This window comes from Cryptotermes secundus, unplaced genomic scaffold (assembly GCF_002891405.2).
Source record: "Cryptotermes secundus unplaced genomic scaffold, Csec_1.0 scaffold1158, whole genome shotgun sequence".
NCBI classification, from domain to species: Eukaryota; Metazoa; Arthropoda; class Insecta; order Blattodea; family Kalotermitidae; genus Cryptotermes; species Cryptotermes secundus.
Genome location: NW_019729912.1, coordinates 418,955 through 438,156, shown reverse-complemented (window position 1 = coordinate 438,156; position 19,202 = coordinate 418,955). Strand labels below are relative to the sequence as shown.

Below are 19,202 nucleotides of genomic sequence, written 5' to 3'. Positions count from 1 at the left end.
GGGGTAGAACCTACAGTAGCCGCTGGGAAGGAGACTCGGTGCAAACACCGCTATCCCCAGCCCGTAGTCCGTCGGTATACCAATTGATCTGTCCCGGTTCGTGGGCGTATGAAGTAGAGGAAATAAATTTTCACCCATTCTGAGCACTGGCAGCAGAGAAAAGTGAGTGGGTCAGCTTCATGCTCTGCCCGTTATATTGCCCTGGTAAGAGCCCCCCAGTGTGCACTAGATAGCAGGGTGGACGGGTCGAAAGGCTTCACACCATGTTCACATCTGTAGCTTCGTGGTCCACGTTCTCTCGTCAGCATTACTTGGACAGTCGATTATATTAGCTTGCAAAACTCATGAAATCAATGAAAACAATGAATCATTGTTGCTATAAAAGCATGTAACTCTAATATCTAAAGAGCATCTCGCGAAACCAGTGCACCAGCTGTACTTACCCATTTGCTTTTAAAGCTCTACTGTGTACTGAGACCTTGAGTGACATAATTCCGTGGCTTTAGTCCGCAAGCGAACTACACCGACCGAGCGACCGCCGCTTGTCGGCGAAGTTAATGCCAACTTTAGCGGACAGATGGTGTCGCGTGTTCAGCGCAACGAATCCCCACGGTCGTTAATCTTGGTTTTCTAGACCGGAGCCGCTATTTCCTCAAAATAGCTCCTCAATTATCCTCACGAGGCTGAGTGAACCCCGTTCTAGACCCATTACTTCACAGAAAATATGATAGAGCCGGGAATCGAACCCGGACCTCTGGATCTGTAGCCAGGAACTCTGACCACTAGACCACAGAGACGGTCACAAATAATATCTTTAATTCTATAAATGAGTCATCCCTCTAAAATCGAGATTAGGACAGCATGAATCTTAGCTTTCTCGTCCGTTTTACTCAAGTCATCACACACCGTGAGGAAGAACACATCGTTTTGTACCCCTGTCAGAAGTTTCTGGGAATCCACCCTCAATCTCTGCACAGCGTCACCCAGAAACCAACTCGTTGTGTATGTATGATACGTGGTTTTGGGAACCTCAGGCGTCCTCGGTTGCTTCATTTCATTAGATGCCTCTTACAGTAAAGTGGGTATTATATACTTTCTAGAAGCACGAAGCCGGTGGAATACCCGTCTCACATAATAACTTGTGGTCCTTTCAAGAAGGTTTCACGGTACTTGGTATGAACATCGTGTTGGAAGTTGTCTAACCGCCACAATTTTAAATTATTTATGATGAACAGCATGTGACAGTGCGAAATTCTGAGATGGAGCAACAGGAAGTTTATTTACATATATTAAAATCCTATATGCATGACACTTTAAACCGTCACATTTTATAGAAGCGATTTTCGTCCTTATAATCAAGAGTCCTAGAAAATCGTAAGACACCGCCTTAAATTTGATAACGACATCTTCATTTGACAGACTGTCCAATTCAGTATTCACAATCACTTTTCTATCCGATGTTTAAAAATCCTACGAAACTGAGTCCATCGCTAAAATAATAAGATATAGGATATACGATGGGGTACCCAAAAGAAACCGAACTAATTTTTTTGTGGGCAGAACTTTTGTAGTACCGCGTTTTGCCGCTATGAGCGCATAGAGCTAACATTCCTGAGTCGATAAGCCGACTACCGTTGCTTCAGAAGGTAAGGACTAGTTTCGGCAGAGTTTATAGTGACAACTGTTTTGTGTGATCGTCGTTTTTGCAATGGCTGATTTTCGTGAACAGCGTGCGGCGATTAAATTCTGCTTTTTGCTCGGGAAAAGTGGAACAGAAACTCTTGAAATGTTAAAAACGGCGTACAAGGACGATGCTATGGGGAAAACTCAAGTGTTTGTGTGGTTTTCCCGTTTCAAAAATGGTGAAATGTCAGTTGATGACAAACCTCGTTCTGGTCGTCCTTCCGCGGCCCGAACACATGAAATGTTGGAAAAATTCGTGAAATCATCAAGGAAGATCGACGACGGACCATTGAAGAAATTGTGGAGCTGTCGGGAGTGACTTGGAGCTCAGCGGCCAGATTTGTGGCAGTCGGGTGACTGGTTTTTCCATCATGACACACACACAGCCCTGTCTGTACGACAATTCTTGACCAAAAATGGTATGACCCCTGTTCCTCACCCTCCATACTCACCCGACCTTGCCCCGTGCGACTTTTTTTGTTTCCTCGAATGAAAAGAGACATGAAAGAAAAAAACGACGGAGGCGCTGTCGAGCATCTCAAAAGATGAATTTAGACAATGTTTTGAAAAATGTAATAAAAGACTAGACAAGTGTATTGGTGTAAGTGGAGAGTACTTTGAAGGGGATTGAAGGTTTGTGCTTAAAATTTGAATAAATAAGTTAAAAAAAATAAGTTCTGTTTCTTTTGGGTACCCCCTCGTACACATCTAACTTAACATTCATGTGTCGCCATTCTGATCTAAATAACTTTACTTCCCTCCCCCCTCACTGCCTTCAGGAATGCACAATACTATCTTGACACTAATCTAAGCTGAGCATTTTTTTTTCAAATACTAGAGGAATGCATATAGGATATAGGTGGGAAAGCCAGAAGGAAAGAGACCATTCGGAAGACCAAGGCGTAGGTGGGTGGACAATATTCAACTGAATCTCAGAGAGACAGGATGGGATGGTATGGATTGGATTGATCTGGCTCAGGATAGGGAACAGTGGAGGGCTCTTGGGAACACGGTAATGAACCTTTGGGTTCCATAAAATGCTGGGAAATTCTTGAGTAGCTGCAGAACTGGCGGTTCCTCAAGAAGGGCTCAGTTCCATGAGTAAGTAAATAATTCATAGGAAAGAGGGTTCGCCCTATTAGCAGGACCTCAAGAATAAACATGAGGAAGATGATTATGAGAAATTATAATTGCTGTTTCTAATGATACTTGTGAAAATACGTAAAACTACATTTAAGGTACTAAATTTTGAATTCATTTTTACTTAATAGTAAAGCTGTTACTTGATTTTTTCTTACACACCTCAGAACTAAACGATATACTCAATTATGTCAGTAATGCCCTTTCTTCTGATTTTCTTATTGGTGAAACATTCGGGCTTTTACTGTAGACAACCAATATATGATCTCTTGGCTTCCTAAAGTGTTCCTTCAAGTGTTCCACCCAGTCTCCTAACCAATGGTTACCGGGGGCTCTTCCCTGGCCGGGACCTGACGCTGACCACTCACCTCCATCTAGTGCCGAGGTCAGGACTGGTGCAGCTACACCTTCACTCAACCATATGTCTTCATGGCTTAGTACTTAACTAATTAAGCATAGGGAAACAATATTATTGCATCACTTGCACTCCATCTGCGTTATTTTTTTTTTCCTTGGCACTGCAGCCCCAGTGGGCCTAGACCTACCTCCATGAACTTCTCCGTTCACTTAGGTTTTTCTAGATTTTACACATTCGGTAGGACTCCTTGGGCGTGTGATCAGCTCGTCGCAAGGCATCTGCCTGTACACAGACACAGCAAAACGCACGCACACAAACTAGACATCCATGCCCTGAGCGGGATTCAAACCCACGATCCCGGTTTCCAAGCGAGCGAAGACAGTACATGCCTTAGACCGCTCGGCTACCGTGACCGGCCCATCTGCATTATACAAAGAAATATATTGCAACTGGACTTGATTAACAGGCAGCAGCTATGATCCAACATGCAACAATAGAGGAAGCTGTGTTTTCTGTAGATCCAACCGATGTGCCAATAGAATGGCTGGATTGCGATCACGTGGTATGTATTTCCTGTAGGTTCATGTCCGTTCCTCTGCTATTTAACGAGAGTTATGATCTGTAGGATTAGAGCGAATTGGGATTAGGAGCAGAGAAGAGTGAAAGAAGTCAGCGTGTGCTTTGAAGACTTCAGTGCTCTGAAGCACAGTGATATTGGAATTGTGTGATTTAGTGAGGCTGTTATAGTTCCTGTGTTATAAGTCCTTGAGATCTAGTGCAGGTAGACGAAGAGATTAGTGTGGAGTTGTCGTAAATCAGTAATAGTGAAATGATTAATTGTAGTTACGATATGTAGACGGTTAATAAATGCGATTAACAATCCGAACCCAGTCTTTAGTCACCCATGAACGTGACAATATTATTCCTCTGAACGGAGAGTCTGAGAGATTCGTCTGTTTTTGTCATTGACTGCACTAAAACTAGACAACAAGACGAACCGTTTAATTCAGTTCCACAATCCCTGCAACAGAGCGAGTCACCGTGGACAAGAACCGAATACGTCATTCCTACTGTTACGATGATTCTGGTTGACAGCCGAGTCGAAGTTTTACTGTGAACTCGAGCAGCTGAGACCCCGCTCTGAGTTCAGAAACACCGTAACATGCTCCGCAACAAGAACTGGAGCAAGGTTCAACTTCAGGATGATGTAGCTGGTCCTAATTTTCTTTGGCTAATGAATAGGTCCCAGGTTTTGTGTATATTAGCTCTACATCGCATTTTGTTGAACCTTGGCAGTTTTTTTTTTTAGTTTCTTAACTCTACACACAGTCCGTAGGACTCCTTCAAAAGGGGATCAGCCCGTCGCAAAGTCGCTACCTACACACGGAAAAATNTACTTTTTAAACTTACTTACTTACTCATGGAGCTGAGCCCTTCTGGAGGAGCCGCCAATTATGCAGCTACTCAAGAATTTCCCAACATTTTATGAAATCCGAAGGTTCATTACCGTGTTCACAAGAGCCCTCCACTGATCCCTATCCTGAGCCAGATCTATCCAATCCATACCATCCCATCCTATCTCTCTAATATCCATTCTAATATTGTCCACCCACCTACGCCTTGGTCTTCCCTGTGGTCTCTTTCCTTCCGGCTTTCCCAACAATATCCTATACGCATTCCTCGTCTCCCCCATTCGTGCTACATGACCTGCCCACCTCATTCTCCTTGACTTGATCACTCTAATTATACTTCTAGAAGAGTACAAGTTACGAAGCTCCTCATTATGCATACTCTTTAAAGTACCTGAAAATAAATTCTTGTCATCAAGAGGCAGCAGCCGCTGTAGGGATTGTGAACACTACATGCCAGAGAGATTATTTGATTATGAGTATGAAAGTTGACAACGTGGTAGTGGCGAAATTTGCATAGTCTATTAGTCCCTCTGCGAGCGTAGCGCCGCTGTTGCAACACCAATATTTATCAAGGGGATATAACAAGATTTTAGCTGTCTGTTCGCAAATCGCTTTAGCTGCAGATGTACGTTCTACCCTTGTATCTGTAAAGCAGATAACGGTGATAGTGATAGTGTTGTCAGCTGTTTAAAGGGCAGTAGTATCTAAGCGTATATCATCAATCAAAGATTAAGTCTTTTGGTGTGCCAAGGCTTTATACTGGTCCGTGATTCGCATTCGGGACCTCCTGCGTTTCTCTTGCCACCGGCTCTGTGCTGGTAGTTTCGTTTTAATGTCCTCGAATCCTGCGTTGCCCGTTCCGATTTCATGTTAATCTTCGAATCGTGCACATAAACCAAACAGGCGCTAGAATACCTGTCATTACAGTTATTAGGTTTGAGTAGTCCGATCGAGGAGTCGATGTTCGATTTCTCTCAGAGGCAAGAGATATTTCTCTCTTTGCACAGCGCCCAGACCGAATCTGCAGCCCATATTGCCTCCTACCCAATGGGTGCTGAGGGGACTCTTTGTCTGGGACGTGAAGATGATCACCCGCTTCCATCTAGTGCCGAGGTTACGAATGAATACGTACATCTTCATTGCGTGGTGCTTACATCAGCTCAAAGAAACTTCATTTTTATTTCAATAAAATGTTTGTAATTTTTTATATATGGAAGCCGGGATAGCTCAGTAGGTATACCGACAGGCTACGGGCAGGACGGCTGAGTTTCGATCCCCGGTAGAGGCAAGAGATTTTTCTTTTCTCCACATTGCCCATACTAGCACTAACACCCACCCACCCTCCTATCCAGTGGGTACGTGGGACTCTTTCCTCGGAAGTAAAGCGGTCGAGGCCTCAAACTGATCACTCACCTCCATCCAGTGCTGAGTTTAAAGGATGGTGGAGCTATATTTCCATTTCCCCATCTGTCTTCATGGAATAGTGCTTAATTAAGTGAGCACAGGTAAATGTTTTTTCTACTTTAATATGTCTGGGCTTACGTTTCTGTTGTGATTTGTTGTATTTGTGTGTGATTAAGAGAGGTTGTAACAAAAGAAACAATAAATACTATCATCCGAACTAGAACCCGTCATTTTCGTCATGCGTACCACCCTACAAGTGACAATATCTTAATCTTTCATAGAAGTAGTATCACAATTCAAATAATTAAAGCGTTTTTCTTGAGTACGCCCTTTCCTTTAGTCGTCATTTTCCTAACACAGTGTAGTCAGTCTGTTTATGATTATATTTCACTTATTTGAAGCCTGTAGAGAGGGATTGTCGCGCTCGGTGGTTTTACCAAACTGACACTCGTAATATGAATGCTGTGTGCTTGTGGAGAACGTAAGGATATTGCAACCGGTCTTGGTGTTCCTCTGCATATTGTGCCACGTTGCTCGCTAATGTTACCGTAACCACTTGTGTCTGTACACTTCTAGCTTCAGATGGGCGCCAGTGGGCTGGGTCCACTTCAGTTGCTTGGCGCACTGTGGCTGCACACTTCATGCAGTGGTGAGGTCTTGCGTTCAGAGTCGGAAGGGACTTTGTAAGAAGATTGTCTAACTTGTAGAGGAGCTGTGGTTCACGCGTGCCCGAAATGTGTGCGTACATGGGCTGATGCACGGTGGTATGATAGTGGGGTCTGGTCAAAGCATTTCCCGTTTTCCTTTTGTTGTAAGATGCAAGCAACTATTGTACGTATCGTGACATGACGACTGAAAGCCGGAGTGGTCCATTGCTAGACAATGTCTCACCACGGAAGTAACACACGTTCTCGCGGCAATGAATAGACGCATTAACAGACGAATTGTTCGAGATGGTAATCTATATTCGATTCTCTTCCAAGTTATGAAAGGACGAAGAAGTTCAGTTCAGTCCGCGAGAGTTCAGTGTTCAGCTGTGGCGTGTTAACCAGCGGACAACGGAAGCTGAAGAAGTGACCGATTCGTAAATCAGAACCAAGTCAGTCACGCAGAAGAGAAGACACTCGTTGACCAATAAAGAATGGAGTGAGTCTTAGGCAGTCATTGATTGTGAGCCCTTATAATTGGTTGTAATTGTAACAGAAGTGCCAATGAACCTAATCATCCAATCCAGAACCCGCTATTATTAGTCACGGATTCCGGGACACGTGACGGTATAGTTAATGTTAACACAATGAACACTGTTAAACTGTATACGCAGTTTTGCGTTGCAAGGGCGTAATATTTATAATAGATGATGTGAGGGTGGCTAGAATCAAGTTTGGTAGCAGGCTTCGCTTTGTCTTTGGGCGCCCACTCACTGTTTTCGTTCTTGTATAACTGTGAAGTTCATAACACCACCGAGCGTGTCACCCAAAGGGGGGGGGGTCGATATATTAACCCCGACAGAGGCCTTGCCGACCTGCGGTAGGGTGAGAAGCTTCCAGCCGACTTTACAGTATATCTTAGCTCGACAGAGCGAGAGGCTTGGTGTGTGTGTCCTTCACATGTTAACTCTTAGTACTACACCCACTGACTCAAAGTTTTGATATCTGGTGAGCAAATTCCAACTTGCTCCCAGAAGTTGACAGGCATACAGCCAAATGTTCAATTATGTAGCTGCTTCCAAGATCTGTGGCTCCAAAGAGCCACATGCTATACCGGTTACTACATGCAACTGCGTAACTCAGTGGGGCTGAGCCCTTCTTGAGAAGCCGCCAAAACCACTGCGTCATCATTACAGCGTCACCAGATTGCAACGTACTTCCCGTATTCACACGCTGCTGTGAATTCCAAACATGTTGTTTACACATGCATTTTCTTTCTTAAGTTTGCTTACACAAGGTAATGCATAACCTGATTCGTAAAGTAGATATACTTTACCTAGCAGACTATACGGTGTCATAACACAGAAAACCACAATATGGCTGTGCACCGCAGTGCTTTACCTCCAGGGATAAAACACCTGGTACCCACTGGATTGGAGGTTGGGTGAACCCCAGAAGCAGTCTGGACGATGTGTAGCAGAGAAAATTCTTGACCCTACCAGGACTCGAACTCCGATCCCTCGGTCGTCGAGCTCGTAACCAGTCGCTATACCGACTGTGCTATATCGTAGTATTCTATGGAGAAGAGAACAATTTCTTACCACTGTCGTCCAGCCTGTAGCCCGGTTGCTATACCTACTGAGTTTTGCCCAATCATATCCTGAGAGGTTTATCGTAATTTTCCTCAGTAATTCAATGGAAATGACCGTCCTATTACTACGCAACTGCATTCTTCCAAATTCTTTCTATCGTTCTACTATTCGACGCTATGTACGTGTATAGTGCGGTATTTAAAGCGTCATGAAATGGACACACACCAGCTGTTCATATTGTTCTGTGTAGTATGTGACGCGTCACTTACGCCTCTGCTTTCCTCGTCAAGAGACACTACTCTTAGAATCTCTTTTCTTGTCCCCAGCATGCCAGTTAGTGAACTTCGGCGTTCAAGCTGTGTTCGGACCGTCTGACCCGCTCCTAGGAGCACACATACACTCAATATGCGACGCTTTGGACATCCCACACCTGGAGGCGCGTCTCGACCTCGACGCAGATTACAAGGAGTTCTCCATCAATCTTCACCCTGCCCAACCCTTGCTGAACTCCGCTTTTCAAGACGTCATGGCCTTCCTCAACTGGACCAAAGTTGCCATCGTGTACGAGGAAGATTACGGTGAGCCATGACCTCTATGTAAAGTTTGTATATCTTACATTTAATCATGAATATTTTTGTAAGATTTGAGGTTTTCACGGCAGTGAGTATGAAGAGAGCAGTCTTCTGGGATGTGGGGCCGTACTACACAATACTGGGTTGAACGTCAACCGACGTTTCGGAGAAACATGTCACTCAGTCCCTTTTGTCTCCCTATAATCCCATAATCCCGCAGGCCAAATGCTGTCTTTCCTGCCTGCTTCGCGCTGTTTTCTTCCTTGCCTTAATATTCAGCATTGCAGATGTAGGCGACATATTCCTCCAAAACGTCGGTTGACTTTCAGCAGACAACACTACATTATATAGAAATGATGGAGCTCCTCATGACCAACATCATTTGATATGAAGTGCAGTCGAAGAGAATAAGAAAAGAAAGGGCTGAATGCAGATTTTTGCATTACAAAGAGAATAAGTTGCCTGTGGGAAGAACGGAGATTTCATTTAAGTATACTTAATCAATCTCCTGTGCCGGTCACGGTAGCCGAGCAGTCTAAGGCATGCACTGTCTTCGCTCGCTCGGAAGTCTGGATCGTGGGTTCGAATCCCACTCAGGGCATGGATGTTTGTGTGCTTTTTTCTGTGTTTGTCTACAGGTAGAGGCCTTGCAACGAGCTGATCACTCGCCCAAGGAGTCCTACCGTATGTGTAAGATCTAGTAAACCGAAGTGAAACGGAGAGTTTCATGGAGGTAGGCCTAGGCCCAAATTGGGGCTGTAGCGCACAGAAAAAAAATCTCTTGTAGTATAATTCTCTTGCGTGTCTCTTTCACTTCGCGTTATCTATACGGGGCACTCCCATTTATGTACACCTTTGTGGTAGTGCTTAGAAATTAATTAAACCAGAACTGTCAAACTATGTCACTTCTCCGTTGTGAATTGTTAATTAATTCCAAGATACAGGGTGTTACTTGAGCGAATGGAAGTTGTTCAGCTGGTCAAAAATTTCTTCGACATTGCATAAAACTATAAAAAATCTAAGTCAAGGGAACATGGACGTTCCATTCGAGATTTAGCGTTTCCTCATCGGTGACTGTGAAGATCATTGTCAAATGAGATGTGATTTCGTATAGTCTGTAGATTGTTAGCAACATTTTGGAGGGAAATTCTGCCTCCATATTCAGGACAGAGGTAGCAGGATATCTGAGAAGGCACCAGTTTTCATTATTACACCTTGAAGATTACTCTACGCAATGTCCGGAGAATCGTAACAACTGCTCTACCTTGATGACGGAGGTAACGAGTTCTTACGAAACATATGGATTGATCTACCAGACTACACAAAGCCGCATTTCTAAAGCCGTTTTCAGAACCATGCATTCGTAAGGGGAAAACAAAAAGGGTAAACAAATTAAAACAAAAAAAAATGAAGGAACTTCAATCTATAAGGTTCATCATTCGTTCACAAAAGCTGGTCACTAAACCTGTGTACAAGTCGGAGGCAACATTTCACTTGGTCACGATATCAGTAAGCGTGGCAGAAAAATTCTTCCATACGAAAACAGGACACTTTTTGTAAGATTTGAGGCATTCACGGCGGTGACTATGAAGAAAGCAGTCTTCTGGGATTTGGCACCGTGTATATGTGGTGTTAACCGACGTTTCGGAGGAACGTATGGAGGCGATACGTTCCTCCGAAACGTCGGTTAACACCACATATACACGGTGCCAAATCCCAGAAAACTGTTTTCTTCAGGAAACTTTTTTTCTTCACCGTAATCAGAAGTTGAATGAATTATTGTGAGCACTTCTGTGCAGAATGGCATGGAAACATGGAACGTTGTTGGCAGAAGCGAGTTTTTTTTTATTACTATTTCATGAATGGGAGAGTGGTGCATAAATTCTGCTATTCGGACAGCAGTGTATTTGTGCTGGAAGGAGAACTCTTCCCGTAGTTCGTCCAAAACATATTTGAGAGTCCATCATCACCAGACAATGACGTAAATCGTTACATCATAAAATAACAAAATCACTAAATTCAATCTTCAGCACAAGTTGGGGACCAGACTTTCCATACTGGATATCACGCTGAACAAACAAGATTATTTTGATGTCACATTCTTACTCTTACACCGTCATTAGTAATCACCTTAATAAGTGTACGGACCAACAGTGTAACACTTACTTTACTGCTTTTACATGTTTCGGCCCATAAGGTTCATCATCAGAAGACTTACATTCAACGAAATGCTTTAAAGTTGCTTTAAAATTATAATGTATAAGAATTTCATCTAATATTATAAAATTACGTCTACTTATAAAATATATATTATGACAATTGCTGTATTTTCTTCTTGCTTGTTACTATTTTTTATTTATATTGTATTAGATACTGACGTTAGGCGATCACGGGGCACGCGTGGTCTAAGGCATGAACTGTCTTATCCCGCTAGAACGCTGGAATCGTGGGTTCGAATCCCACTCGATGCATGGATGTTCGTGTGTGCGTTTATTCGTTGTTTGTGTTGTTCTGTTTGTAGGTATAGGCCTTGCGATAGGCTAATCTCCCGTCCAAGGAGTCCTGTCTATAGGATAAAGAAACTGAAAAAGCTGCCAAGTTCCACAAGGGCAGTAGAGCCATAGATAAATAGAAAGAAAGAAAGATAGAGAGATAGACCTACTCAGTTGGGCCCGTTAGAAAGAGCTAGTCTCAATCACGGGACAAACCCCGGTTAGTAGAGAACAGAACTGAGTAAGTCTATCCTGCCCCATCCACCTGAGGACGGAGACAGATCCAATCTCCGAAACATTGTGGCTTTTTGTCTTATATATACCAGACGATGGAAAGAGTCCAAAATAAGCCTAGTAGTTCTGTACAATATTAAGGTTATTCCACCGTGAGATTGTGAACATATTTCCAAAATGGATGTTAAACTACTTTTTTGTACAGGATGAGGCCAAAGTCACTGTGCATCTGCAGTACAAATGATAAAACCGCCCCATTTTTAGTATTAATATTCGTAAGTATATTTCATATAATTACTCAAGTTAAACCAAATATTTGTTTTTAAAGGCACGCGACAAGTCAGTCGGAAGGGTGTTCCTGATGTAATCTGCGATGACTTCCTTCAGTTCAAGGGAATGTCAGGATTGTCTTTATAAGCTATGTCTCCTATTGCTGCTCACAGATAATAATCAGAGGGTGCAAGATCGGGCAACCGTGACGGCCAAATATCCTTTGAAATGACCGATATACTCGGGCAATAGCGTCATGGAGACACGAGCTGTCTGTGCAGTAGCACCATTCTTGCAGTAGCGGCATGGAGACACGAGCTGTCTGTGAAGTAGCACCATTCTTGCAGTAGCGTCATGGAGACACGAGCTGTCTGTGCAGTAGCACTATTCTTGCAGTAGCGTCATGGAAACACGAGCTGTCTGTGCAGTAGCACCAATCTTGCAGTAGCGGCATGGAGACACGAGCTGTCTGTGCAGTAGCACCATTCTTGCAGTAGCGGCATGGAGACACGAGCTGTCTGTGAAGTAGCACCATTCTTGCAGTAGGGGCATGGAGACACGAGCTGTCTGTGCAGTAGCACCATTCTTGCAGTAGCGGCATGGAGACACGAGCTGTCTGTGCAGTAGCACCATTCTTGCAGTAGCGGCATGGAGACACGAGCTGTCTTTGCAGTAGCGTCATGGGCAATTCCGCCCTCATTTCAACTTCCAATGAAAGGATAAAGGCCTCATTATGACTAATACTTTTTATGAACACTTCATGTCCCACACATGACATCTGTTTTAGTAATATAACTCCAATAATATACAATGAAGACAACAAATCACGAAGCTGCTTCTTATTATAATCTTCTCTGTCTTCTTGTTATTTTCTGTTCCTCAAATCCAGATAATTTAATTATCAGTTTGTTCCTCCACCGCCCTAAATCTGTGGTCTTCTCTTCTGGCGAGAGACCAAATCTCGTGCCCGGAAGCAGTAAGTGAACCTACGGTTTTGTAATCTATATTTTAATGTATTTGTTTTCAAACGAGAGATGATGAGGCAAAAGACTGAATTAATGGTAGCGAGTGGTCTCCGAATGCACTCTTGTAATTTTGATTGGTTGCTGTCTTTTAAAATATTTGAACTTCTTAACATTTTCAGTTGATTTATCAGGATTATTGATAGAGTAAATTTTCTATGTCCACTTGGTTGACTCAAAATATGGAGCATTATTAGACGGTATAGTAGCACTATCTATAGTTATTGACTGACATTTGCTGGCGCCCTGCTGAAGGTTAGCTTCACATGCAATTAACTACTGAGGCATGATAATGGCTTCAGGAGAGACTGATGGGAGGTTTACGTAGTAGATTGATGCCGGGCATTCATTACTGGCACCCCAAAACTGTGCCAGGATCTCAAATTGAAAAATAACTTCAAGAAAACATGGATCTAACGCCTTTGGTTAAGAAAATAGGATTCCCAGCTTCTGTTTGTGGGTTTTAACAACGCTCTATTTACTGTAATATTCATTAAGCATCAAGTTAATTCGTCCACGCTTCATGATTCCACATTTTACAGGGTGTAACTGAAAGGTGCGGACAAATTTTGGGCACCACTTCCCAATGAGGTCATTGGATTTTTTCAGTTGACGTAATCCTTCCAGCCGCACTATGGCCCTGGGGTCGACTCAGCCGCTAACACAAATGAGTACCAGGAATATTCCTGGGTGATAAAGGGCTGCCGGCACGTAAGGCTGACAACCTTACCGCCATCTGTGAGTCGATTGTCTAGATAATGTGGGAGCCTCAACGTCTCACAACCCTATGGGCCTCCATGGCCTGTTACAAGGATAGCTTTACCTTTCTTACCTTCACCTTAGAAGTTTCAACCGGTCCGTTGAATTTGTTAAGAACTTCTACATTGGCATGGTTGCTGTCAGTACTTCTCGGGCATCAGATAATCAGTTCGTCTTGTGGACAAACCCTTTGAGGCCCACGACCAGAATTGTTATTTTCCAACTGGACACTTGCGATTGTAGTCCTCATGAAATATCCTGTCTGTCGTTCACAATTTCTGCTGGCCATCGCCAGCGCAGTTGTTCTCAGGTGCGAGTCCTGCGGGACTCACGACCATATTGTGACATGTTAACCCCTACCTCCCCAGCGGTAACGTAACGCTCGCGTTCTTGCGGTAATAGGCGAGTTCCCGCCCCGCCACTCCCCTCCGCGGTGACGTCACCGAGGGATATCGCGGTCGCTAGGCAACGCGAGTCAACAGCGGCGACGTTACGATAGCAACAGCGGTTACCTCCGCTAGCGTTACATAGCAACACAGCGACATAGCAACAAGGGTGCCTATTACGTGGCCGTTTTCCCGTATTGTCCGGTCGAGGCTACATCAGGAGCAGCGAAGGCTATTCACAGTCAGTTGTACTGAGTCAATCAGTGAGTCCTGGAGCTACGGCCGAGTTAGCCAGCAACTAGTCAGTTGTATTCTGGCATTTGGAGTGTACTAATTGTGATACTGCAGATAGCAGTAATCGTAAATCTGTAATTTGGGTGATTGTAAGTGCGAATGTGAAATAAAATTCGCTACATCGAATACATCGAGAATTTATTTGTCGCGATATACAGCCGATACGCGACAATATTTTACCGTCACAGATTCGAGACTCCCCCAAACTAGAGAGCCAGGTTCCTGTATTTATATCCCACAGGAACAGGGTGGTCCGGGTATACCCCGAGGCACTGGGTTGCTTCAAACAGTTCTTCTATTGTTGGGTCACGTAGCTGTCGCTCGGAACGCATGGGGATCACCTCTTCTCAGTTATTTCGTTGGTGCACGTTAGATATCTGTTGCCTAGCAACGGGCGTTGTTTACAGAGTCGTCGTTTTTGTTGTTATTGGAGAGGTTGGGTTTCCCCGTGCACTTAGACCAGTATTGGTCCATTGTGCCTCCCCCTGTGATATTCTACCGGTCTCTATACCCTACACGTACTGGTGCGTGCCATCAGTCCCGACTCAACCAGTGAGTTCGGCCTCTACTGGCTCAGCGGTATCTCGATGCTTCCCCCATCTACCAGAGGCGTTAGAGACTACCGTTGGGCGGGAAATGTCCTGAATTTGGCTCAGAGGTCCCCTTGAGACATGAGGTTCTTTTACGTGCCGTAAAGCTACGACACGGGACTCGCGGCTTAAAGTTCCTCCCGGAGGACTTGTTCCCTGAAATTTTCCCCCCTTAAAAATTCCACGACCTCCGCCGGGTTTGAACCCGCGTACCTTGAGTCATGAGGTGGGAACGTTACCCCTAGACTACGGAGGCCGCTTACAGAGTCATTCCTTAGCAACGGGTCTACATGCTGGTGGTCCTGTGCAAACCTGAAACTTGAACTTCGACAGCTGTTACATATAGGTTTTCAGATATTCAGATAGAGCACTTCTGTTCTAGTGAAGACATCTAAATATTTGTAGGTTATAAGACGACGCTGTCTGTATCTAGACTGTATAGCGTCGGATGGTGGGGATGACAGATGAATTGGAAAGAATTTGAGGGGAAGTTGTGATATAATTGGCGTATTATCCGGGAGAGACTGAAGTAAACCACAAAGTTCTACGAAAATCGTATAGCCTGTGTCACGACTGAGATTCGAACTCATAATCTCCAGAATTCACGCCTATAGCGAAGACATTTAAAAGAAAATAGATGTAATGATTCTATATATACGAGTTCTCAAATACCATATTAGTTTGACTAATCCCTGAATTCAGATGGAAAGGTTTAAAGTTGATTTAAGTAATATAATGTCTTATTATATACCTGCTAAAAGTCTGCGATGTACTCCGGTAGATTTTTCACGTAGCATTCTGTAAATTTAAATGTAAAAGTTCTTGTCAAGTGTGTGTTGGTGCACTGATTCACAGGCCTATTTTGGACATATTCCACCGTCTCATCCTTTGCTTTCAAAAAGACACAATGTTTCTGTTCATGCTTCCTTCATCAGGAAATAATGTGAAACTTTCCCAGCTGAGTCCAATAACTGTGTATGGAGATAAGCTGCTTCTAAAAACACCAAACCGAACACTTTTTATGCTTCGCCTAATGACTGAAGCAGATCCAGTTCCCAAAAAATTATGTTCTTGAACCGAAAAAGAGACGATGAAAAATTTTCAACATATCTGTCAGTTTAAGTCTTCAGAGAACTGCTGATGACATTTCCTTCGAGAGATCTCTGATATATTGGGACAGTAAATTATATGAGAGAAGTAGAGACTGTTACAGAGGCAAGCAAACGTTTGTGGCGACAGGAGACTGTCTCCATCTTCGCTTGGAATTTTCCTCACGTATTTTTACGAGATTAACTCTAACACGATAATCCTATTTGCTTATATAGTGTCACTAGACCTCAACCCCTTTGAGATTAGACTGACACGTACAACGCTTGATTTTGTTGGTAAAGGAAGACGAGTAAAGACATAATACTTTCGGCTGAACCGACTTGTCTTTAGCGCCATTAAAAATTGTTTTTTTTAATGTTGTAGCTGGGTGGTATTTTGGGAATTCTTTGTTCCAAGTTCATAAGGTAAGACTGCCCCTCTGGTCTTGTGGTCAGACTTCCTGGCTATAGATCCAGAGGTATGGGTTCCATTCCCCACGCTAAGAGATTTTCTGAGAAATAATGGGTCTGGAACAGGGTCCACTCAACCTCATGAGGATAATTAAGGGGCTATTTCAAGGAAATAGCGGTTTCGGTCTAGAAAACCGAAATTAACTGCCGTGGGGATCCGTTGCGCTGACCACGCGACACTCTCTACCCGCAAAAGTTGGCACCAACTTCGCTGACAAGCGGCGGTCGTTCGGTCGGTATAGTTCACTTACGGACTAGAGGTCACGGAGTTTTTTTTTGTTTGGCTGTCATTTGGGAAGCATTAGAATAAACTTTCAATCATTCATGAATTCATTAAGGGCTCTACAGCCCTTAGCTGAGCCCTGGTCTCTTCTTCAGTTTCGTAATCTTTTTTACACAGACGGTAGGACTCCTTGGAGTCGGTCGCAAGGCCGCTACATATACACAGGATAACACAAACACAGAATAATCCTACACACAAATATCCATGCCTTTGAATGGGATTCGAACCCACGATCCAAGCATTCGAGCGAACGAAAAAAGTTCATGCGGCCATCATCACAGTATCAGAGTGAACTACAGAGATATAATTCTCTTTCTGGAGCAGTTAACCCTATGAAGCCTAGTGGTCGCTACAGGTACCGCTTGCTTTAAATTCTATATATTTACATTCTGTTCTTAGAACGTAATTTTGTATTTCGTCTGGTTGTCACAATAAACACTGATATTTTTTTTTACCTAAACAACTTCAATCGCCGATCTTCGTAGCGGAGACGTAATGTTTTTCGTTTGAGATATGAACTGAAATTTTAAATATAATTTAGAAGAAATCCGGTCTCTATGGGATTAAACGCATATTGCTCAACAAGAGACAATTCTACACATTTCTGACAGTACTGTCTCTCCTATATGAGGGTGGATACTGAACTTCAGTTCAATGAGATCTCCAGGAGATGGAATCATCTGACGTGAGATTCCTGAGATCGTTGGCAGTCTATAGAAGAATGGACAGTCAAAGGAGTATTTACGTTGGGCAAGAACCTAGGAGAAGAAATAAAATAATACCAACAGAATTATTTAAAAGATATTTTAAGAATGCCAACTTATCGAATTCCTCTGAAGCTGTTTGGTTGTCTTCGTAAAGGAAGAAGAGACGGAGGTAAGAGCCCAAAGGATAATTCATGTAAGCAGAAGATTGGAAGATGTAAAAAAGTCTAAAATGTGCACTTGGTGATGATGATGATGATGATGATGGTGATGATGAATTTCGAACATAAATATACACAGGAGTATGTGCATATAGACCGAGCGACGTGACCTCCGTTTTGCGTTCGCTACATAAACTAGATTGAATGACGTCATAATGCTTTGTAGTTGTTTTATGACGCTGTTATTGTCTCAGAATATATGGGCCCTAAATATGGTAGAATTGGTAGGAATGTTGGTATTAATAAATAGGAAATAATTTGGAAGTAAACGGTCGTACCCTGACTTAGGAGCTTATGTGCCGTCTAAGTGTGCAATGTCACTCACTATTTTCCCTTCGTATTCCTTTCTTGGACGACCGCCTCTATGGTCTAGTGGTCAGAGTTTCTGGCAAAGATCCAGAGGTCCCGGGTTCTATTCCCGGCGCTACCAGGTTTTCTGAGAAGTAGTGGGTCTAGAACGGATCCACTCAGCCTCGTGAGGCTAATTGAGGAGCTATTTCAAGGAAACAGCGGCTCCGGTCTAGAAAATCGAGATTAACATCCGTGAGAATTCGTTGCGTTGACCACGCGAAACACACTATCCTCTGAAGTTGGCACTAACTTCGCCGACAAACGGCGGTCGCTCGGTCGGACTACAGGCCACGGAGTTTTTTTTTTGTTTGTTTCTTTATTGGACACTGCATGTTTCGGCCTAACCGGTCATCTTCAGGTGTACAAGTTACGGTCAAGGATTCTGTTTTGCGCTGCTATGGGGGGTTTTCTTTCTATTGGTGTTGCGTGGGTTACCATCAGTTTCATTTGGGTGTTCTTGGGTTGCACGTGTTTGCTTTGCTGTAATGTGAGATGCATTATGCTAGAGCTTTGTAAAGGTATCCCACACTACAGGAAAGCAACCACGTGCAACCCAAATAAAACTGATGGTTACCCACATAACCAAAATAACCAGAGGCAACTACAGCAGGAGGAAAGAAACCCGAGTTACAACGAGCAGCAGAATCCTTAACATTAACAACCTGTGCACCTGAAGATGGCCAGGTCAGTTAGGCCGAAACATGCAGTGTCCAATAAAGGAATTCGAAGGAAAAATAATGAACAACGTTGCACTTAGACGGTACAAAGGCTCCTAAGTCACATATACTGCCATAGTCAATAAGTTCGTGGAATGGCAGCAAAGCGTCGTACGGGAATTTACTGCCAATAAGTTTCAGCAATGTTTTCAACAGCCATATAAACTTTAGCAGACTTGCATAGCGGCCAACAGCAACTATTTTGAGGGCCGATGTGGATCTGCATAAGTGTATGTGAATACCTTGTAATTCATTCATTCATTCATTCATTCATTCATTCATTCATTCATCAGTAATCTGTCAAGACGACAGGTCCACAGTCTCTTCCAAAACAGTTCCTCCACTTGATGCGATCTAGAGCTTTCTCTTTCAAATGCAATTATCCTCTTCTGTCTGCAAGGTCATCCAGCATCTTCTTACATCTTCTGTCACTTCTATCTGCCCCTCTATCTTTCCTTCAATAACTTCTTTTAGAAGGCAGATACCGCGTAAGATATGACCAATCCAATTAGC

At 43.4% G+C, this 19,202-nt stretch overlaps 1 protein-coding gene across 14 annotated transcripts in view; it reads left to right on the top strand.

Moving 5' to 3' along the window:
- LOC111865836 (glutamate receptor ionotropic, kainate 2) overlaps positions 1-19,202 on the top strand; it is a 236,857-nt gene that overhangs the window by 144,891 nt on the left and 72,764 nt on the right. For all 14 annotated transcript variants that reach the window (XM_023854180.2, XM_023854177.2, XM_033751995.1 and 11 more), the window contains exon 3: positions 8,563-8,814. In XM_023854180.2, coding sequence (XP_023709948.1) covers positions 8,563-8,814 — 252 coding nt within the window. The remainder of the gene's footprint in view (positions 1-8,562; positions 8,815-19,202) is intronic.